At 49.3% G+C, this 23,001-nt stretch overlaps 1 protein-coding gene across 2 annotated transcripts; it reads left to right on the top strand.

Annotated features, from left to right (window-relative positions):
• Positions 1 to 6,934: 6,934 nt before the first annotated feature.
• MPL (MPL proto-oncogene, thrombopoietin receptor) lies at positions 6,935 to 22,812 on the top strand. 2 transcript variants are annotated; one of them, XM_038558376.1, is made up of 12 exons: positions 6,935 to 7,047; positions 7,196 to 7,328; positions 7,623 to 7,801; positions 8,305 to 8,603; positions 8,996 to 9,158; positions 9,405 to 9,531; positions 15,535 to 15,713; positions 15,868 to 16,010; positions 18,100 to 18,259; positions 18,466 to 18,562; positions 20,584 to 20,671; positions 21,382 to 22,812. In XM_038558376.1, exons 1-12 carry the CDS (start codon positions 6,969 to 6,971, stop codon positions 21,475 to 21,477), a joined length of 1,743 nt encoding a protein of 580 aa, XP_038414304.1. In that variant the 5' UTR covers positions 6,935 to 6,968; the 3' UTR covers positions 21,478 to 22,812. The 2 variants fall into 2 exon arrangements, with proteins under 2 accessions (XP_038414304.1, XP_038414303.1); XM_038558375.1 differs by having other exon boundaries at positions 20,879 to 22,812.
• The last annotated feature ends 189 nt before the right edge of the window (positions 22,813 to 23,001 follow it).

Genomic DNA, 23,001 nt, shown 5'->3' with positions numbered 1-23,001 from the left:
TCTCTCTCTATCTCTCAAATAAATAAATAAAATCTTTAAAAAAAAAAAAACCCAAAAAACAAAAGACCACCTATTGCTTTTGCTTGTATTTCATTTATATGAAATGTCCAGAAGAGACAAGTCTATAGAGATAGAAAGTAGATGGCGTGCCTGTAGAAGGAAACTGTGTTTTGTGTGTTGATCTTGTGTCCTGCAGCCTTGCTGAGCTCATTTTTAGTTCTCAGTGGTTGCTTAGGGCTGGCTGGGAGGAAGGTGGGGGGACAGGAGGGCAAGAGCTACAAGTTTCAGATTTCTTTATGGAGCAATAAAAAAAAGATCTAAACTCGACTGTGACTGCACCTATCTGTGAATACTAAATTCACAACTTCATGGGTGGCTTGTTTGGCATGGGAATTGTACCTTTATTGAACATAAAAGTGTTCAGAGAAAGAATGCCTGAATGCAGCGAGGTCAATGACTGTTCTGGGGGTGCAGGAGGGACGCGGTGAGCCAGAGGAACTCCGCGGGTGGAGGAATGGGTGAGGGTTGACCATGGCAGTGGAAGGCAAGGGAAGAGTCTAGATCACCGCCAGCTCTGTGCAGGGGGCTGGGGTGATGGTGTTAGCAGTCACTGAAAGTACGGCAGCTGATTGTTGCATGGAACTTACTTGCCAGGCCCTGTTCCAGGCACTTTCTACGTATGAATTCCTTCGATCTTCAACAGCCCTCTTAGGGCTTATTAGGGATTATTATTGTCATCCCCATCTGACAGGAGGGAAAACCAGCTTAGAGAGAGTGAGAAACTTCCAGGAAATCTGACAGCTAGTAAATGGCAGAGCTGGGATCCAAACCTAGCTATGCTGACTTCAGGGTCCTTCTTGAAGCCCCAATGCTATGCTGCTTCTCAGGCACAGTGGAGAGGGGCCAGATTGGGGTATAATACAACTCCCAGGTTTTTAAAAAGGGTTCTCTTTATTTATTTGACAGAGAGTGCAAGTGAGCACGAGCAGGGGAGGGGGGCAGAGGGAGAAGGAGAAGCAGACTCCCCACTGAGCAGGGAGCCCGACTCCAGGCTTGATCCTAGGACCCCAAGAGATATGTCCTGAGCCGAAGGCAGACACTTAAGTGACCGAGCCTCCCAGGGGCCCCAACTTCCAGATGCAGCTTAAACGCACTGGTCACGTACTGGCCAGGTCCTGGGCTAAGGGCAGGCCCCCAGGGCACCCTCCAGAAGATGCCCACATTTGCACTGTGGCCTCATAGCAGTCAGAGCCCGCTACAGACTATGCAGCACAGCAGCACCCAGTCTCAGCCTGTCTAGCTGCAGTTCTCGCCACTTCTCTCTAGGGCTATGGTCTCTAGGCCCCCAGGACGGCCTGGATTGGGCAGGGGGTACAGAGCAAGAGACCAGCCCAGACCCTTGCCAGAGAAATGGTGGCAAAGGTACAGCTCTCCAAGCCCCAGGAAGGCAGCCGGCTGGGGAAGAGATGACTGGGGAAGGCGACCACGTTATCCAGAGGGGCCTCCCTGCAGCCTGTCCAGGCCACAAAAACGGAACTCCGGGCCCGTCAGCCCTGAGTCATTCCCTGTTGGCCCCCCAAGGAACCGGTGATTTCCTGCCTGGCCCTCAGCCAGCCCAGGCTCCTCCCATGGTCTATGCATCCTCTTATCTCACCCCATGCCCTCTTCCAAGGCAGGGCAGGCCAACCAGTTGCTGACCGTCTGGGCTGGTCCTCCTGCTTCCTCTGCAGGAAATATGGATTCAGGAGTCAAAGAGAACCCAGCAGCTAAGAGCAGCTCAGGGGCCAGGCTGTGTTGCAGAGGATGGAGAGCAGAAGGGCTCACCGGATGGGGTCCCATGCAGCTCCCTCGCTGGGGGTCACTGCTGGACGAGGACTGGGGCTCCTTTTCCCATTGACTTGACCTACGCCTCTCTTGATGCCTGCTTTGAACTCAGCCTCCTCCCGTGGAAGAGACTCCAGCAGGCCCTGTGCCAGGCACATAACTGTAAATAAGTGAACAAGGACAGATGAAACGGTGACAGGTGTCTATGTAGAGGTTCAAAGAACAGGCTTTGGGATCAAACACACCTGAATTCAAGTCTCAGCTGGGCCCCTTTCTGGTGATTTTGGATTACTCAATTATCCATCTCAGCCTGCATTTTCGCTTCCCTCAAGTGAGGACAGGGCACCTTGAGAGAGTCATTGGTGTGAAGAAATGAGACCGTGCGTTAGCATCATGGACAAATAGCCAGTGTCCCTTGATGGTATAGCAGGTGCGATGCTAGGACAGGGCTCCTAGGACAGGGCTCCAGGAGGAGGCAGCAGGCCTGCTCCCACCCAGTTTTTACCAAGGAGGAGTGACTTAGGATGACAGCTCCCCTCTGGGAGAGTTCTCGTCTCCTCAAGCTCAGGCCAAGGCTAGCATAGCTGTTTACATATAAAAGCACCCCAAAGAGGCACAAAATTTGGGGGTGGGCACTGAGAGTAAGGAAAGATTGGGTGTTTGCAACCCAGATGCCCTCAGGGCAGCCCTTTGGGACCACCATTTCCATTTATATCCAGTTAGAACAGCCCAGTCCCCCCTATTCCACATCCTCGGGAAGTCCACACCCTCCTCTGTTGCTGCCTGACTCTCCCAGGGTGCACACCCTCAGGATCACCTCTCAACCTGAATTCTCTGGCTGCTGTTCTCTCTTGACTCTGCAAGTATCATCACTTTTCTCCCTTTGTTCCTAAAACACCACGAATTAAGGCTGTGTGTAGAGGACACTTTCAGTGAATGCATCTGGGGGTGTTCTGGGGCTGAGCATGCACAGAGCAGGGAGGAAAACTGAGTCTGGGTATTCGGCGGGCGCATCACTGTGTTGCAACTTTCCTCCTACAGTCCTACTGGAAGTTCTCACTGGTGAGGTTTTCTTCTCCTCCAGCTGCTGTCTTTCACTTTACTACCCCTCTTCCTTTTTCTCTGGAGTTACCACAATAGAGCCCAAAATTCCCACCAATTTCTTATTCTGCAAATTTAACTCTCTGCCTCCTTCTTACCGAGGCCATGCCCAAAGGCTCACCAAGTTGTTCATAATCACAAAAGAGCTAAAGGCTTCTGGAAGGAACGTAACACTGCCTTTCTAATTTTAAATTAGCCTCTCTCCCCTGTTACATATAGTTGGGGGATAAGAAAAGTTGGGGTCAGATCTTGAATCACAAAGAAAGTTCCAACAGGTTGAGAAGCTGGAGGGTTCTGTGCCTGGGGAGGCAAGGGACCAAAGCCCTGTGGCAGAAAGGGGATTGGGTCTGGGAATAGCGAGGGGAGTGTCCTGGGGGGAAGAGATCCCAGAAGGGGAAGATGAAAGGCATAGAGGTCTTTTGTTCCAGCATCCAGAGAGGAGTCTTGGTCCAAAGGATCATATGGAGCCACAAAAGGATTTTAAGCAGGGAAAGAATAAAAGCAAATTTGAGCTTCAGAAAAAGCACCGAGTGAGGACATTGGACCATTTGTCAACTCTCAGCAAACTTAAAACATTGACAAAGGCTTGGGGAAATATGGTGCTCTGACACACTGCTGGAGCAATTGAACAAGTGGGACGTTTGGAGAGGAGTTTGGCAAGGCTGGGGAAGTAAGTGATGGGGAGATGGAGGATCCAGGGGCCTAGAGTTACCTATTCCAGGCTGTCCGACTGGGTGGAGATCTGGGGAAAATGGGGAGACAGGCACGGGCTCACGAGAGCCACTTCTCCTGACTCACTGTTCAGTGACATCATGTTAGCAGCTTAAAATTGGCTGTGGTGGAGTATTTGCACCCCAAAAGCTGCAAATGCTACAAAACAGGGCTCCCTCTTGCCCTCGGAGATAGTTTAACGGTATCCTTACTCCCTGAGCCAGGTTTCATCCAGCATCCCCTTACATTCCCCAAGCAATAGCTGCAGAGAGATCAAATACAGGCTTTTCCAAGTCAGGGCTTTGACCTTATATCCTGAGAAAAGCCTAGGCCTGCTGACCTAGGCTGGACCTCAAGGGGCCTACTGGACTCTTTAGCCAAAGAATGGGCATACCTGAGAGGCCTCCTTTCCCCTAAGTCTCTTCTAGTTCCCCTTGATATTCTAAAGAAGCAAAGGCCTGGGGAAGGCACCTCTTCTCAGGCTTGGATGCAAGAGCAGACGGAGAATGAAGATTCATGGATAACTTTCAGGTTCCAGGCTTAGATGCCCAGGAACCTAGGGTGCGATGCAGAACATAGGAAGAGAAAAATCCGCAAGGGTGTGTGGGTTAGTGATCTGGGGACTTGGCGAAGTGCCTCTGGAACAACAGAGACCTCCAATCAAGGAAATGCAAATTTGAAGTTCAAGAGAGTGGTACCATCTTGGGAGTTACTGGTCTACGGATGGAACTGAAGCCATGAGATCACTTGGGGAATATGAAGGGCAAAGCAAGGACACCTGGGAAGCGAGAACATGTCAGAGAAAGAGGAAAGAAAGAAAGAAACTGGGAGGGAATGTTCCAGGAGGCAGGAGGAAACCAGGAGAATGTGATACATTGTAGAAGCCAAGGAAGGAGGAGAAATATCAAATGTTGCAGAAAGGTTGACCTTGATAAAGATTGAGATGAGAGACACAATGAGGTTACTGTGGCTGGTTGAGAGTGAAGACAGCGGTAGGAGGTCAGATTGAAAGAAGTAGGGGCCACCCCACACAAGACCTTGTATCCCCAGGCAGGGCCTGTGTGCCCTGGGAAGTATTTGGATGTTATTCTAAGTTCAGTAGGAAATCATTAGTGGGTTTTAAGCAGAGGAGGAAAGAAGTCTGATTTGCATTTTAAAACAGCTCACTCTGGGGACACCTGGGTGGCTCAGTACTTGAGCATCAACCTTTGGCTCAGGGCGTGATTTGGGGGAGGGGGAGTCCTGTGATGGAGCCTCGCATCAGGTTCCCCCTGGAGGAGCCTGCTTCTCCCTCTGCCTGTGTCTCTGCCCCTCTCTCTGGGTCTCTCATGGATAAATAAATAAAATCCCCCCCCCCCAAAAAAAACCCACCAACAACAACCCAGCTCATTCTGTCCTGTGGAGGCCTGAAGGAGAGATGCCCCCGCCACGTTCTCCACCCTCACCCCTTATCCCCTACCCCCACCCCCAAGAGTGCAGGCAGGTAGGAAGCTACTGCATTAGCCCAGACTTGATCTAGATGGTGGGACGTGGAAAAAAGTATTTAGATTCGGGGTACATTTTGAAAGAATATCGAATAGGACTTCCTAGTGAATTGAATGTAGGGTAAGAGAAAGATAGGAATCAAGGAGTACTGAGGTTTCGGGTTTGATCAAGTGAGTAGACGGTGGTGCCATTTACAGAGTGGGTAAGACTAGAGGAAAAAGAAACAAAATCACAAGCTTCGGGGTCAGAACAAGAATCAAGAGTCTCATTTTGGCCATCTTAAGTATAAGATACCCATTAGACGTGCAAGTGGAGATGCCAAGTAGGCAGTTGGGGATTTAAATCTGGAGCCCAGGGGAAGCCACAGCTGGAGATAATAATTTTGAAGTCATTAGCGTATACATAGCGTCAAAGCATTGGGAGTGTGTGGACATTAAAGATGCACTAGACCGGGAGGTTGGGAGGCCCTGGATTGGGGACTGGGGGAGGCCTCCGAAGTCATCCCCATTGGCCAAAGGAAGCTGGTTCTTGTAACCTGAGAGCTGGACAGAATCAGGACAAGCCTGGCCTCGGGAATGTCTGCAGAGAAATGGTGCCGGAGAAACTAAGACCTCACTGGAGGGCAGGAGGATTCCCACTTACTCCCTCTTCCCGGCCCCCAGTCTCTCTGTAAGCAGCATTCATTCAGGAGGAGGAGAGCAAGGTTGCCATTGAGGCCGCTTAGCCTGTAGAGCCAGCAAAGGTAGCACCAGCTGAGGCCAGAGGGGCTAAATGGGGGAGTTCATGTGGCATGTGCTCCTCTCTATCCCTGCAGGAGTCAAAGCTCCTGACTGGGGGCACAAAGCCACCTGTAGTTCCAGCACTCCCAGGAGGCGGCCTGGGCCTCAGACAAGGGATCACCCCCACTCGATTGCTACTAATGTGAAGAAGATGAGCACAGCTGAGCCCCTGAGACCAGTCTTTGCAGACTTACACGTGTGTTCGAATCATCTGGGGGGCGTTTGGTCAAGGGCAGATTCTGTTTTAGTAGGTCTGGGGTGGGGCCCACGATTCTGCATTCCTAACACATGCCCGGGGAATGCTGCTGCTGCCCATCCACCGGCCACACTTTGAGTGAGCAAAGGACCAGAGGCAGCTCCGGAGGCTACCCACCGGGATGGTGCACATCCGGTTCCGGGGAGAACGTGTTTGTACACCAAGTTATCAAACTCATTAAACTGGAAGTAGCCACCATCTTGTCATGGTTGTGAGGCCCTTGTTTCTCGAAGGACTACACCTTCCAGCGGCTAAGGCGTCGCTGGTGAGCACTTGGGTTCTGAAGCTTGACCTCCTGCGCTTTACCTGTCAGTGATAAAGGTCTGTGATCTTGGGCAAATCTTTCAACTTCTCTGCTCTGCATCTCAGTTTCCTCGTCTCCATAATGGAAATATGACTAGTGTGAGGATGAGCTGAGGCAATAAAGTCCTGGACACAGAGCAGCATAGTAAATGCTCAGTAAATGTTGCTCTTCTTGTGGATACTACACTCTTCTGGAATAGTTGACAGAGACGCACCCAGAGGCTCCGTCTCCTTCTGGGACATGGTCAGAAATGTAACCCCCATCTCCCTCCGGCACTCAAAGGCCTATATCTTCTCTTTTGAATTCCTCCTACGCTCCTGCCCACTCCCACTCCCCCTCCCCTGGCCCCTGGCCCCAGTGTGGTCTGGACGGGCCCCACAGGGGCAGGGACAGGGACAGGACGTGGGGCTGTATCTGACAGGAACCTGAGGGGCTGGCCTGGGAGGGGATTGGGGCCCGGCTTCCTGAGGGGAGGATGGGCTAAGGCAGGCATACAGCGCCGGAGAAGATGCCCTCCTGGGCCCTCTTGGTGGTCACCTCCTGCCTCCTCCTGGCCCCCCAAAACCTGGCACAAGTCACCAGCCAAGGTGAGGTGTATGGAGGGTGGAGATCACCTATACCCAGGAAGAGGGAGCCCTGGGAGGGGTGCAAGGTAGGAGGTGCCCAGCAGTCCCTTATTCTTGTCCATAAACACGCCTGGGAGGACCAGAGCCCAACTCCCCAGCTGTTCCTCAGGTGCCTCCTTGCTGGCCTTGGATTCAGAGCCTCTGAACTGTTTCTCTCGAACATTTGAGGACCTCACTTGCTTCTGGGATGAGGAAGAGGCAGCGCCCAATGGAACATACCAGCTGCTGTATGCTTACCCAGAGTACGTGCTGGGCTGTGCCACAGGCCCCTGGATCCGCCCTGCATTTACCCCGGCTCCTGTAGCTCCCCCGCCTCTGGCCCTATCAGAGGACCACATGCCCTCAGTAGCCACTGAACAGAGTACTTTGGCCAGCCCCAGCCCCAACCCCCCATACCCCCCAACCCCACCTGTCCCAGGCACTGAGTAGAAAAGTGGCAGTAATGGAAATAGAAGTTGGGCTTGGGCCCAGACCTGGGTCGCTGGAGCCTGTCAAGGTGGCCATGGAGGCAGAGCAGACTCCTCCTACGCCCACAGGGAGAAGCCCCGCGCCTGCCCTCTGAGCTCCCAGAGCGTGCTCCCCTTTGGAACCCGATACGTGTGTCAGTTTCCAGCCCAGGAGGAAGTTCGCCTCTTCTTCCCCCTGCACCTGTGGGTGAAGAACGTGTTTCTGAACCAGACTCTGACCCAGCGGGTACTCTATGTGGACAGTGTGGGTAAGGGCCACCCTCCTGTCACCCTGGCCCCTCTCTCTGCTGCCCTCAGTCCAGCTCCTAGGATCAGCCTGGTTTGTGCCCTTTGAGGGCAATGCGGATGCCCTTCATTAGCAGACCGCCAGAGCTCCTTCAGGACCCCCGTATCATTCTTGGCAACCAGAGCTGGACTTCATTTCATACCAGAGACAACCTGTGCCCCACCCCCCATCGTTAACCTGTTCATTTCCTCATTCAACGGTTACAGAACACCTACTGTGCTAGGTGACAAGGACACAGAGATGAGGGCACTGAGGCTAACAAACCTGCAGTGGAGTCACTGTTCTGATGAGGAAAGGAGAACAGGCCAAGGAACCTCCTTGCCCTGGCCTCCAAGAGCAATGGCCTGTGATCTAGAATCCACGGGCTGTCCCAGCCAGCTTCCAGCTCCCCTCCCTACAGTCCATGGGTTGAACTATCAACTGTGGCACTCAGAGAGTTCTCACGTACCCTGTCTTGCCCCTCAGGCCTGCCAGCTCCCCCAGATATCATTAAGGCTTCTGGCGGGAGCCAGCCAGGGGAACTTCAGATCAGCTGGGAGGCCCCAGCTCCCGAAATCAGTGATTTCCTGAGGCATGAACTCCGCTATGGCCCCAAGGATCCCAGGAGTTCCATTGGTCCCACAGTCATGCAGCTGCTGCCCAAAGAAACCTGCTGTCCAGTTCTGCAGAGACTGAACCCAGACCCAGCTCTGCACCAGCCTCCATGTGTTCAGCCCATGATGCTCCAACAGGACGGACCAGAGCAGACCTTCCCAACTAGAGAAGTATCCTAGCCTTCTTCTACCCCACCTTCTACATCCTCCCCCAGATTTTGCCCCAAGAAAGGGAAGGCCATACTTTGGGGATTCCAGACTGGGCTGGTGCTTGGGGAGTTAGTATGGGCTTGGGAGCCATATCAATTTAGGAATCTCCCACATTGGGTCATTCACACCAACAGAATTGAGTGTTTCAGGCCTTTGAGTTAATGGTGATTTCCCTAGAAAGCTCTGAACACCACCTGAAACCCACTCACCTGGCCCCTAGTCTGTGTGCATATCTATCCAGTGAGGAACTGGGCATCTCTCCACAGGTATGCTATGGGGCTTCAAATATAAGAGATGGAGGCTGTCTCAGTTGAGGCAGACCTAGATTCTGAGGCTGGGATTCTTCTCCCAAGGCTTCATCTCTAACAGTGAGGAGTGGAAGTTGTCTCATCTCGGGGCTCCAGCCGGGTAAATCCTACTGGCTCCAGCTGCGCAGCCAACCCGATGGGGTCTCCCTCCATGGCTCCTGGGGATCCTGGTCCCTCCCTGCAACCGTGGACCTGCCTGGAGATGCAGGTGAGTCAACACAAGAGTGGGAAGATGGGGAGGCGATAGAAAAGATCTCTAGGAGGTGTGGAATGGATATGGAAGCTCTAGGAACTGTGGTGCTTCCTGATGACTTCAAACTTGCCACTGGACAGAGTGAACCATATTTGGGGAGAGAACAAAGAAGGGGGGTAAATATTCCCAGTTATGTGGCTAAAGATGATCTGGAGAGTGGGAACGTGTTGGCCCTAATGGGACTTCCTTCTGTTAACTCAGTGGAAATCGGACTGCAGTGCTTTACCTTGAACCTGAAGAATGTTACCTGTCAGTGGCAGCAACGGGACCACGCTAGCTCCCGAGGCTTCTTCTATCACAGCAGGGCACGGTGCTGCCCCGGACACAGGTGAGAGCTGAACTGCTGATTGGGACGTCACGGGAGAGAGGCACGATCATGCAGAAGGGGAGAGATTGCTCTTGGTCCTCTTCACTCCCCTCCCTTGTCCCCAGACCAACTGGCCTCCATGCTCTCATCCTCCAATAGGTATTTTACCTTCTCAGCCTCTCTCCATCCCCATTGGCCTGGGTTTAGCCCAGATTTAATCATAGCACCTGAACCACTGCAACAACCTACATTCTCATTCACCTGCAGTTTATCCCTCATGCTGCTGACAGAGTGACCTTTGTTAAACTTTGAATGGCCTTCCCATACTCAAATGCATACTGAACCCCTCCACCAGCAAATCCAATTAAGATTTCACCTTCAAGAATTACCACCAAGCACCTCACTGATCTGTCACTCCCCCCACACCCAATCTAAAACCAAGTTTGTGTTTTTCAGATTTTTATTTAAATTCTAGATAGTTAACCTATAGTGTACTATTGGGTTCAGAAGTAGAATTTAGTGATTCATCACTTACAACACCCGATGTTCATCACAATACCCTCCTTGATGCTCATCACCCATCTAGCTCATCCCCTGCCAACCTCCCTCCATCAACCCTTAGTTTGTACTCTCTCATTAAGAGATTCATATGGTTTGTTTCCCTCTCTTTTCTTCTTCCCATATGTTCATCTGTTTTATTTCTTAAATTCCACATGAATGAAATCATATGGTATTTGTCTTTCTCTGACTTATTTCACTTAGCATAATACACTCTAGCTCCATCTATGTCATTGCCAATGGCAAGATTTTGTTCTTTCTGATGGCTGCGTTATATATATATATATATATATCCCACATCTTCTTTATCCATTCATCAGTCAATGGACATTTGAGTTCTTTGCATAGTTTGGCTACTATTGATAATGCTGCTATGAACATCGGGTACATGTACCCCTTCGAATCTGTATTTTTGTATCCTTTGGGTAAATACCTAGTAGTGCAATTGCTGGGTCATAGGGTGGTTCTATTTTTAACTTTTCAAGGAACCTCCGTACTGTTTTCTAGAGTGGCTGCACCAGTTTGCACTCCTGTCAACAGTGTGAGGGTTCCCCTCTCCCCTGCATCCTCACCAACACCTGTTGTTTCTTGTGTTGATAATTTTAGCCATTCTGACAAGTGTGAGGTGGTAGCTCACTGTGGTGTTTTTTTTTTTTTTTTCTCTCATTGTGGTTTTGATTTGTATTTCCCTGATGATGAGTGATTTTGAGCATCTTTTCATATGCCTGTTAGCCATCTGTATGTCTCCTTTGGAAAAATGTTTATGTCTTCTGTCCATTTCTTAACTGGCCTATTTGTTCTTTGGGTGTTGAATTTGTTAAGTTCTTTATAGATTTTGGATTCTAACCCTTTATCAGATATGTCATTTGCAAATATTTTCTCCCATTTTGGAAGCTGCCTTTTATTTATTTTTTTAGACTTTATTTATTTATGCATGAGACACAGAGAGAGAGGCAGAGACATAGGCAGATGGAGAAGCAGGCTCCCTGTGGGGGGCCGGATGTGGAACTCATCCCAGGATCCCAGGATTCCTTCTGGGGTGAAGGCAGATGCTCAACCACTGAGCCACCCAGCACCCCCCCCAATTAGGTTCCCTTTTAGTTTTGTTGATTGTTTCCATCACTGCGCAGAAGCTTTTCATCTTGATGAAGTCCCAATAGTTCATTTTTGTTTTTCTTTCCCTGCCTACAGCCACATGTCTAGTAAGAAGTTGCTACAGCCAAGGTCAAAGAGGTTGCTGCCTGTGTCCTCCTCTAGGATTTTGATGGAGTACTGTCTGTCATCCATTTTGAATTTATTTTTGTGTGTGGTGTAAGAAAGTTAAAACCAAATCTTGTTGGCTTTACCTACTAAATATCTCCAGAATCTGTCCACTTTTGTTCATCATTGCCATTCCCCTAGTAGGAGCCATCGTGATGTCTCACTTGAGCTACTGAGAAGACTTATTAACTGATCACCTCTTAAATCCTTCAAATCATTCTCCACTTAGAAGCCAGAGTTATCTTTTAAAGTGTAAAAATGAACACAACAGTCTCTGCTTAAAAATCTTCAACAACTCCCCACTGATCTTGGAATTTAAAAAAAGAAGAAGAAGAACCCTATTGTGGCCTCACAGAGTACTTAAAAGACTCAGCCCCTACAAATGCCTTCAGCTTCCTCTTACACCATGCTGCCTTTTCTTCTCTACAAGTCTTTATTTCTTCTACCTGCCACATTGTCTCCCACCTCCAGGTCTTTATACATGCTGTCTACCCAGCCCTCCTGTCCTAACTTCTACTTATCCTTCATGTCTCAACTCAAATGTCACCTCCTCAGGGAACTGGCTCCTGGTCTTCTTCATCAGGTCCAATAGCACCTGATTATACCACATACCTCTCCTTCCTAAGTACTTATCATAGTTACAATTTTACATTTATACTGTATGTGATTATTTAACTGATAATATCATTCTGTCTCAGGACTCCAGTTGAAAAAGGATGATCTTTTTTTTAATTTTTTAAGATTTCACTCATTTATTTGAGAGAGAAAGAGAATGAGCGAGAGAGAGAGAGCACAGGTGGGGTGAAGGGCAGAGGGAGCAGTAGGCTCCCCGCTGAGCACGGAGCCCAAAGTGGGGCTCGATCCCAGGACTCCAGGATCATGACCTGAGCCAAAGGCAGACGTCTAACCGTTTAACCGACTGAGCCACCCAGGCGCCCTGAGAAAAGCTCATCTTGACTATACATGATCCCTAAGGGCAAAGTCAATGTCTGCTTTTACTCATTAATGTATTCTCACCTACCACAGTGCCTGGAACTTAGCAGTTACTCAGCAAAAATTGCTAAATTAATAAATCATGAAGAAACCGCCATTAACAGTTTTAATGTATTCTTGCAGTTTTTCTATGTACTTACACATATCTATAGATAACATTTAATTTTCAGTATAAATTGGATCACATTATATATATGGTTTGCCAACTTACTTTTTTTCCTTAAAAATGTGTCTTGGAGCCCATTGCAAAAAGATGTAACTGATTCTTTTTAATAACTGCACAGATTTCCACAGTCTAGAGGTGTCATGAATGGATTAAAGGGAAGCAAAACTGACATCACCATTTTTTTTACCCAAACCTGCTCCTCTTCCTTTTGTCCTCCATCAACTCAGTTTTCTGGGCCTGAAACATGAAAGTCACCCTGGACTTCTGCTTTTTCCCCACCCTCCAGGTCCAATCAGAAACAGTCTTGTCATCTCTACCTCTTCAGTATCCCCTGAATCCATCTCTTTTCCTCCACCCTACTTGCCACCACCCTGTTTCTGGTCCTCATCACTTCATACGTGGAGACCATAAAAGTGTCCTATTGGATTTCCCTGCTTCTAGTCTGCCCTCACACATTCTTTCCTACAAAGTGTGGTGACAGTGACCTTCCCAAAGTACAATGCTAATTTTGACAAGTTTCTGTTTAAAATCCTTAAATTGCTACATATTACTACATTACTACAATCCATAATTACTCCAAGACTAAGTTCAAGCTCCTTAAAAAAGTCATAAGGGGTCAGCCCCGGTGGCTTAGCGGTTTAGCGCCGCTTTCAGCCCAGGGCGTGATCCTGGAGGCCCGGGATCAAGTCCCATGTCAGGTTCCCTGCATGATGAAGCCTGCTTCTCCCTCTGCCTCTCTCTCTCTCCTCTCTCTCTCTCTCTCTCTAATAAATAAATAAAATCTTAAAAAAAAAAGTCATAAGGCTATCCACGACCTAGTCTGCCCTCTGCCACTTACCACTCACCACTAGGCCCTCTAAGCTAAGAGCATTCTGTACCACTTAGAATTTCCCCCAAAGCACCATATCTCTTATCTGTGCACAAGCATATGCCTGGGATGCCTGTTTATCCCCTTTGCCTATCCTATTTATAGTCCAAAACTCAGTCCAAGCACTGCCTTGTCCAGGAAGTATTCTCTGACCCTCCCCATCTGGGTTAGATTGTCCTCCTTGATGGGACGCCTGGGTGGCTCAGTGGTTGAGCATCTGCCTTTGGCTCAGGGCGTGATCCCAGCATCCTGGGACTGAGTCCTGCATCAGGCTTCCTCTGAGAAATCTGCTTCTCCCTCTGCCTATGTCTCTGCCTCTCTCTATGTCTCTCATGAATGAATAAATAGTCTTTTTTTTAAAAAAGGGGTTTTTTTTTTCCTCCTTGATACCCCTCAAACCAGGCTGTACACACCATAGAAAAATACCATCTGTCTGTTTTTCTACCATTCCCACTGGAATGAGAGCTCCTTGATTATTCCTCTATATATTCATAGGGCCTAGGACAGTGCCTGGCACATGGATCAACTATCTGTTGAATAAAGAAGTAAATACATAAATTCATTAGTAAATAATTTTAGTAATAGCTAGCCATTTAGGAATTATAATCAGGAAGGAGACATGATTCATTTGTTCAATAAATAATTATTGAGGGTGGCTATGTGCCACACTGTAGAGTGCCAAATAAAACAGAAAAGTTTCCATATTGTTGGGGCTTCCATTGTAGTTGGCGGAAGAGGAAGGGAGGGCTGAAAAAGAAGTAAAGAGACCACGGAACAGGTTATATGACAGAGACTAAGTGAGAGCATGGGGGATGGGTGCTAATTTAGATTGTGTGGTCAGAGAAAGCCTCACCAAGGAGCAGACAGGGAGTGGAGGCCTAAATGGCAAAAAAAAGAATGAGTCACATGGAGATCTAGAGTCAGAGTAATCCAGGGCAAGGTGAAGTGCAAACGCGGTGTACGGGGCACATCTGTAGAACAGCAAGGCAGCCCATGTAGATGAAGGGTGGCACACTGGTGTTAAGAATTATAGGAGATGGGGACGCCTGGGTGGCTCAGCACTGGAGTGTCTGCCTTCGGCTCAGGGGGTGATCCCAGGTCCCGGAATCGAGTCCCGCATCGGGTTTCCTGCATGGAGCCTGCTTCTCCCTCTGCCTGTGTCTCTGCCTCTCTCTCTCTGTCTCTGATGAATAAATAAAATCTTAAAAAAAAAAAGAATTATAGGAGATGAACTGGATGTTATACTATATGTTTGCCATTTGAATTAAATTTTTTAAAAAAAGAAGCATTAAACAAAACAAACAAAAAAAAAAAGAAGCATTATAGGAGATATGAATGGCCAGGCAGGGAGGAACTAAATCATATGGAGTCCTGTGGGCCCTGGCATGGAGTTTGGCTTTCATTCAAGGGGGGACAGGGAGCCACTGAAGGATTTCAAGCAGAAGAGTGATGTAATATGACTTTCCTTTTAAAAAGATATGTTTCTCTGTGAAATGATGAAGAAGTAAAGGTAGAAGGAGAGCCACCAGTTAGACGTTTGCCTTAATCCAGGCCAGAGATCGAGGTGGTTCATTGAATGTGGTAGTGGGAAAGGTTCAAACAAATGGACAGGTTGGTGATATCTTCTGGACATCCTCAAATCAACGTTTTGGAAGCAAATTCAGGTGGCTCTGTGGAGAACAAACTCCACAAGGGAGTGGTGAAAACGAAGGCAGAAGAGCCAGTTGGGAGGCTATTGTAATCATCTAATAGTAGAACATAGAGAGGTGACTAACAGGCCTACTGTACGAGATGAAAAATATGATCTTTCCACCAGAAAGATGAAGGCTCTTTGAAACAATCCTGTGAAGTAAGGATTATTAACCCATTTTACAGATGAGGAAATGGGAGCAGAGAGAAATCATTTACCAGAGTAGTACACCAATAAGCCAAGACCTGAACTCTAGGGCCCAGGCTATTTTCATGAATCATTTAGCTCTTTGCTTAAGGGGAAGAGGCTGGACACCAAAGTCAACTTCCGAAAACAAAACATCATGGCAGGAAGACAGAAAGCTTTGGAAGTTCATCCAAGGGAAGATTTAGATTATAATCCCTACAGGCCATATCCCGTGGGATGGGATTTATCAGGATTAGTATGGAGGTAGGTCTGGCTCAATGACTCCATGGGGATGATTCTTAGGGATCCCATTTGGGAGAAGTGTGAAGAGGAGAAAAATCCAGGATTACAGCCCTCCCGGTTCTCCCGCTGCCACTTCAAGTCACGAAACGACAGCATTATTCACATCCTTGTGGAGGTGACCACAGCCCAGGGTGCTGTTCACAGCTACCTGGGCTCCCCTTTCTGGATCCACCAGGCTGGTAAGAACTTGCTTCCCTTCTCCTCCCACACACTTTCTGCCCCTACCGCCCCGGACCCCATGCCCCAGGATCACCACTTCTGACCCATGGCCCTGGTGGCATGATATCTCATGCACAAAAGGGCTTAGGCCAGTCCCTGCTGGCATCCCCGTAGTGCTCATCCCCACTCCAAACTTGCAATGGAGGGAGGTCTCCAGTGGGCAGCTGGAATTGGAATGGCAACACCCATCATCCTGGGGAGCCCAAGAGACCTGCTATCAGCTCCGATACACAGGAGAAGGCCATCAAGACTGGAAGGTATGACCAAGGAAAAAATGCCCACAGATCTCACTATACAGGGTATTCCTGAGTTTCATTGGATCTGTTATCAAGAGTGAGGGCATCCATGTACCTGTGTCTGGGTTTGTATGTCTATGTTTATCTGATTCAGCTGGGAATCTTAACCTGTCCTTGGCATTTGACACTGCTGACTACTCCCATTTAAAGTTTTCTGCTCCCTTTGCCTTTGGGATATCAGTCTCCTGATTCTCAACTACTTCTCTGGCTGAACCTCCTCACTCTTTCCTGGCTCCTCCTTTTCCACCCTTCCTGAATATGTTATGCTTCCTATAGCCCCATTCTAGACTTTTTTCTAGATAAATATATATGCTCACCCTATGTAACTGCTTATAGTTTTAATGACTATGCATTAACCATCACAAACTTACCATTCCAACACCCGTATGGAAAGGAACTTCTATGCCCTAAGTAAATTACCTGAACTTTGGAAGTCTCACTTTTGTCATTGGTGAAATGGAGATACAACTACCTATCTTCCAGAGTTATTAGTAAAAATTAAATGTATAAATATTTAGCATACTGCCTGGCAGATAGAAGGTACTCAATATAACTTAGTTAAATATTACTTTCTCTGCTTTTATTCTCACTAACCGCATGTATTATAACTTCTTACCAGACAGCTCTGCACAAAAGGCCCCTGGGACATTGCAATCCAGTATATCCAAAACTAAACTCCTGCTCCTCCCTAAGTTTATTTTACCTTTTTTTTTAAAAATATTTTATTTATTTATTTATTCATGAGAGACACAGAGAGGGAGAGACACAGGCAGAGGGAGAAACAGGCTCCACAGAGGAAGCCCAACATGGGACTCGATCTCAGGTTCCCAGGATCACACCCCAGGCCAAAGGCGGTGCTAAACCGCTGAGCCACCTGGGCTGCTCTATTTTACCTTTTTATAGGGGTATAAGTTACATTCAGTAAAATACATATATCTTAAATATACGATTGATCAATTGGTACATGTATACACCCATTTAACCATTGCCCAGATCAAGATATAGGTTATTTCTAGCACCCCAGAAGCTCCTCCTGCCCCTTTCGGCCACACACATACCCCAAGGTAACCATTAGTCTCACTGTATCATTGATAAGTTTTGACTGTTGTTGAACTTAATAAAATGGAACCATATAGTATGTCTTCCTCAAACTTACTTGTTCCCTGACAGTGGCACTACCACTTACCCTGGAATCACCCTTGGCTCTTCCTTCTTTTCCCTTGTCCCTTCCCTCCATTTATTAACACGGAAGTTGAGGTTATTGTACTAACAGTCCTCAGATCCCTACCCCCACTGTCCTAGCTCATCTTTGAGCACCCAGCCTGCCCATCCACCTGCTTAGCGGGTTCCTGAACTACTCTGTAACCCCCAAGCAAGCAACTCAGGCAGCATGACATGCCTCTTCATGCTCCCATTCTCCCTTACTTGCATCACCATTATTGCACTAATTACTCGTAATTATTTACGGGTTTGCATGTCTTCCTCATTAGACTTGTGAGAAACCATGTTTCATTTATCCTCTGTCCCGATGCCTAGCACAGGGCTTGACATCCCCCGCAGTTATGTTTGCTCGCCTCCCTGCTTGTCCACACGAATCTGTCCCTGTATCCTGAGCACCTGGCATCCGCCGCTGGATGCATGTTACTTGTATGTGATGCATGTGAACAGTCTATGTGGCCCTGAGCATCTAAATGTGCCCGGGGTTTCCCGTCGCCTGACCCGGATCCTAGGGAGCACTTCTGGCGGGATGCCCGCGGGACCTGGTCAGTGCTGGGTGCACTTGTGTCAGGAGGAGTAGTTAGTTCTCGGTGCAGGTGAGGTCGGTGTGTCGGGCGCGTTCCTCTCGGGGCTCGGGAGGGCGAGGCGGCTCCGTCTCGCAAGTTTCCGCCGGGATGCATGTATTTTGCCTGGGAGGCCCTTTGCGGGGCGGGGATCCCCGGAGATTCAGGGCGGTAGGGCTTTGGCCCAAAGATGCCAGGCTGCCGAGGCCCCGCCGCCCGAGCCTGCCCATCGCCTCGCTCCCCGCCCCCCACCCCCCACCCCCGCGCAGGTGCTGGAGCCGCCTCTCGGGGCCCGGGGAGACACCCTGGAGCTGCGCCCGCGCTCCCGCTACCGCTTACAGCTGCGCGCCAGGCTCCACGGCCCCACCTACCAAGGCCCCTGGAGCGCCTGGTCAGACCCGGTGAGGGTGGACACCACCTCCGAGACCGGTGAGGGCCGCGCGGGGCGCCGGGCGCTCTGCGGCTGCGCGAGGGGCGGGACCTGCGGGCCTGGGCTGGGCTGGGGCGGAGTCGGAGGGGCCGGGGCGGGGCCTGTGATGCCGGGGGCGGGGCCTGAGGGGCCGGGGCGGGGTCTGAGGGGCCGGGCCGGGGCTCCGGCCCAGGGCCGCAGAGATCTGACTGGTTTTGTCCCTTAGCCTGGATCACCTTGGTGACCGCTCTGCTCGTGGTGCTGGGCGTCAGCGCCCTCCTGGGCCTGCTGCTGCTGAGGTGGCAGTTCCCTGCGCTCTACAGGTACCGCCCCGGTCACTCAGGGGACAGGGGTGGGAGGCCTCTAAACGAGCATCCCAGGGTTACACTCTGCCAAGGACCGAGGACCACATGTCCACACCTATGGCTTCAGCCACTTCGTGCACGCCTCCCCTGGGGGTCGCACGCCTCCTTACTCTCTAACGTGCCGCTATACGGGACACCTCCAGCAACCCCACCTCCTGACTCCCCATCTCAGTAACAGGGCTGCTGCCCACGCATCACGCAAACCCGAACACTAGGCACCTCCCTCCCCTTTATCCAGTCTGGCCTGGCTGGTCATCCCACCTCCTAAACCTCCCTCAAACAGTGGTCCTCTTTTTCCAGCCCTACAGACACTGTCAGGCTACAGAAACAGACCCTCTTCTGCCTCCAATCTAGCCTCCCACAGCCACCCAAATAATCTCAAATCCACATTAACTTGTCACTCCCCTCCTTAAGCCTCATTACTTGCTCCCTAGGATAGAATCCAGGCTCTGGAATGACAAGCAAGGCTCTGTAAAATCTGACCCTTGCCAGCCTTTCTACATCCTCCCACCCTGTGCATCAGCCTTGCCAAACTGTTGGTGATTTCCTCCATAAGTCAAATGGTTTTGCTTCTCACTGCCAGGGACATGCTCCCTGGATGACTAATACCCCTTTATCTTTAAATAACTTTCTCCACCAGCTCCTAGAAACCTTTCCTAAACCTTCCCTGTTGGCTACCCTCTTTGTGCCCCAGTACAGACATCTGTCACAGTACCAGTAGCATTTTACAGTGTTTATTTCTTTATGTATCTTCTCTATACCTTACTTGGTCATCTTTAGATCTTCAGCCCAGTGCCTGCCAAATAGCACACCCTTAAATAAATGTTGCTAATGACTTGCTTATGTGGGAAGACAAAAGCTGAAGAGAAATGTCATGGGAAGTTATAAACAGAAGGATAGAAAAGCAAAATATAACAAACAAATATGATGATGGAATCCACACCACCTCAGTCCTTCTGCTGGTAACATCTTTTGGTTCTTGAAGACTCATCTCAGAAGGGAGCTCCTTCAGGCAGCCTCTCTCGGTAACCCTAGACTAGGTCAGATGTCCCTCCTCTATGCTCTCATCTCTCCTTGAATGTGTCTTTCTTTGAATTTTTAATTCACTCATCTGTATGAGCAGACCGGATTGTCGCCTCTGTGCAGGTAGTCAGATCCAACAAAACAGTTGGGGGATGCTGCTGAATCAGGCAAACTCAGCTTCCTGTCCCCAACTTGCCAGATAAATCACTCCTCCCCTGGAAAGTGTGAGTGAGGTCGCAAAAGAAACCTGAAATGTTATTCAGCGAGTCTTTCCAATGCAGGTTCTCCAATTTACCTTAATCTATCCTCTTCCCAGAGAGACCACCTACCCCAGTAACTTAGTAATAAGCACCGCCCCCCCGGTTCTCTTCATTCACCCATTCAACTAATTTCTTGAGCACCTACTATGAGCCAGACAAGTGTGCTATCTATCCCCTAGAGATATAGGACTCAGCAAACAAACTCTGTGTTCTCATGGAGTTTATATGCTCGTGGAGTGAGACAGACAAACACAAACATGTATGATAATCTAATGTGTATACAATAAGCATACGAGTCAATAAGTGCTGAAAAAGAAAAATAAAGCAGAGCAGGAAATAGTGACAGGGAAGGGAGGTGGTACTGTTTTAGACATGGCAGTCAGGGAAGGCTTCTCCCTCAGGATGGCAGTTGAGCAAAGACCTAAATGACATGGGATGACAAATCAAGAGGAGCAGAGTGCTCCTTTGCAAGTGCAAAGGCCCTGAAGCAGGGCTATTTTTTGCATGTTCCCACCACTGACCCCCCCTTCCCCTCCCTCTCACCAGCGCCCCTCTATCTTATCTCACTTATTGCCTTGACTCTTGCTTCTTCAAGCCTTACTCCCTGACCTCGGCCTCACTCACCCCCAGCTCAGTGGTCTCCCCTTCCCTCTCAATTCACCCCTGTGACTCAGTCTCCTCTTCCTTCTCCCCAAGGAGCCTGAAGCACGCCCTGTGGCCCTCACTTCCAGACCTGCACCGGGTCCTAGGCCAGTACCTTAGGGATGCTGCAGCGCTGAGTCCGGTGAGTGTGTTCCCTTTGCTACTCCCCACTCCCAGCCCTGCCTAGAGTTGGATCCTTGCCCCACTGCCCACTTTTCCAAGGTCCTTGCCCCACCAGCATACCATCCCTGGGCCCTGCCCCCAGCTAACCCTCCTTCCTGCACAGTCCAGGTCTTGCCCCCACCACACCTGCTCTAATCCAGACTCCTTTCCCCACCATCTCTCCCAGCCCAAGGCTGCAGTCTCAGATGCCTTTGAGGAAGTAGAACCCAGCCCCCTTGAAATTCTACCCAAGTCCTCAGAGAAGACTCCAGTGGCCCTGTGTTCCTCCCAGGCCCAGATGGACTACCGAGGCTTGCCCCCTTCTTGCCTGGGGACCATGCCTCTGTGTGTGTGCCCACCCATGGCGGAGTCAGGGTCCTACTGCACCACTCACATCGCCAACCATTCCTACTTACCTCTAAGCTGATGGCAGGCCCCTCTCTCCCCATACCCTGGACAGATCCAAACCCACCAGACTTCTTTTTTCAACCTCCCTACCCACCCCAACCCCACAACACAAACATCTCAGACCTCACGTCCATCCCCCTCTGTCTGTCCTCATAGTTGGGCTCCCTGACACTGACAACGTTTGGTACTGCTGCTGACATAAAGCCGGGTTCATGTATTTGACTAAGCTCCTCTAACTCGCCTGTTTTCTCTCTCCTCCCTAATGCTCGACTCCTTGAGAAGACATCTCCACATCCTCACTTCCCATTTGCTCTTCAGACCATTTCGGTTAGTTCTTCTGCTTTGCTAAGGAAACTACTCAGGCCCAGTTCACTCTAAACCCTGTAATTGCCATGTCTGGTAGGGTCTTGTCAATCCTCAATTTATTTGGTCTCTCTGGGCATGTCATGGTGACGGCTCATTTCTCCTTTAAATTCTCTCCTACCTTGGCTTCCATAATATCACCATCTCTCCTGGCTCTGAGTATACGAGTAGTTAAAAGCACAAACTCTTGAGTCAGAGCTAGGTTCAATTCCTCTTTTACCTACTTGCTAGCTGTGTAACCTTGGGCATGTAATTTAAAGCCTTTGAGCCTTGATTTTCTCATCTATAACACAGAGATAATGACAGAGCCCCGCAGAGTTGTGAAGAGGACAATGAGCTGATCTAAGTAGAGCACAGTGCCTAGGACATAGTATGTTTATATCTGAACTATTGTAATTATTCCTTCCTGTTCTCTTATCCTGGCATCTCTCCCACCCCTTAATTATCATAGCTCCTCAAGAGTCCATTGCCTTTCCTGTAAGCTGGCCATTCCAAAGTTCTTATCTCCAGCCTTGACTTCTACTACCGTACCTGTGATGCTTTCTGCAAGGAATTGTTTATGTGTCTGCCTCCTACTACTAGATGTGAGCTCCTTGAGGGCCACAGCGCCATGATTTATTTGTCTCTTTCCCCCCAGCACCTAGAGCAGTGCTTGGTGCAGGAGAGTAGGCCTTCCATAAATGTTTCTTTTTTCTTTTCTTTTTTTTATAAATGTTTCTTAAGTGAAGGAAATCTTCCTGGACAGTGCCACCTTGATCCCATGCTAAGCTCCCTCATTCTCTAAGCCATTCATTCGCAGCAGTAAATGTGCTTAGGCCAGGGGCACCTGGGTGGCTCAGTCAGTTAAGTGTCTGCCTCTGGCTCAGGTCATGATCTCAGGGTCCTGGGATCAGGCTTCCTGCTCAGCGGGCAGTCTGCTTCTCCTTCTCCCTCTGCTCCTCACTCCCCCATCCCCCCGCCATGTTCTCTCTCTCTCTCTCTCTCTTTCAGATAAATAAATAAAATCTTTATTAAAAATGTGCTTAGGCCATTCTGGTTATGGATTCTCCCGATTCATTCAAACTCGAAAATAAATGGTATTTTTTTTTTATGGGCTACTAAGCATACCCACTATGTTAATCAGGGTCTTGGCAGAAATAGATGGCACACTCAAACTGAGCATCTTGATGAGAGTCTAATAAAGGGTGTATTTATAAAGATGAGGCAGGACTTAGGAAAACCGTCAAGGAATAGTGCCGTACCCCAGGGCTAACAACAGCTGGGAACTGTACCACCCGTAGGGGGCAAGGGGCAAGGGGGGAGTGTGGTTACTAGATCTGGAGAGAGCCACTCTAAGAGAGGGCTGCCTGACTGGAGTGTGACCTTTGGTAGAGAGCCAACCTGTGACGCCATGGCAGAGAGAGAGCCAGGGGAATAAATAGCTCTGGCTCACTCTCCCTCCACCCATTGTTCTCCCCTGTATTAGTTTGCTAAAACTGCCGAACAGACTACCACAAAGTTGGTGGCTTCAAGAACAGAAATGTACTGTCTCACAGTTCT

This window comes from Canis lupus, chromosome 15 (genome assembly GCF_011100685.1).
Source record: "Canis lupus familiaris isolate Mischka breed German Shepherd chromosome 15, alternate assembly UU_Cfam_GSD_1.0, whole genome shotgun sequence".
Classification (NCBI taxonomy): Eukaryota; Metazoa; Chordata; class Mammalia; order Carnivora; family Canidae; genus Canis; species Canis lupus.
The sequence above is the reverse complement of the archived record's forward strand: the minus strand, read 5'-3'. Positions and strand labels throughout refer to the sequence as shown.

Excerpts from the sequence above, each read along its gene's own strand:
- MPL (XM_038558375.1), top strand. The coding sequence starts at position 6,969 with ATGCCCTCCTGGGCCCTCTTGGTGGTCACCTCCTGCCTCCTCCTGGCC. Across the intron at positions 9,159-9,404 it reads GGACCTGCCTGGAGATGCAG|TGGAAATCGGACTGCAGTGC; the intron begins GTGAGTCAACAC and ends CTGTTAACTCAG. Across the intron at positions 9,532-15,534 it reads CGGTGCTGCCCCGGACACAG|GGATCCCATTTGGGAGAAGT; the intron begins GTGAGAGCTGAA and ends GATGATTCTTAG.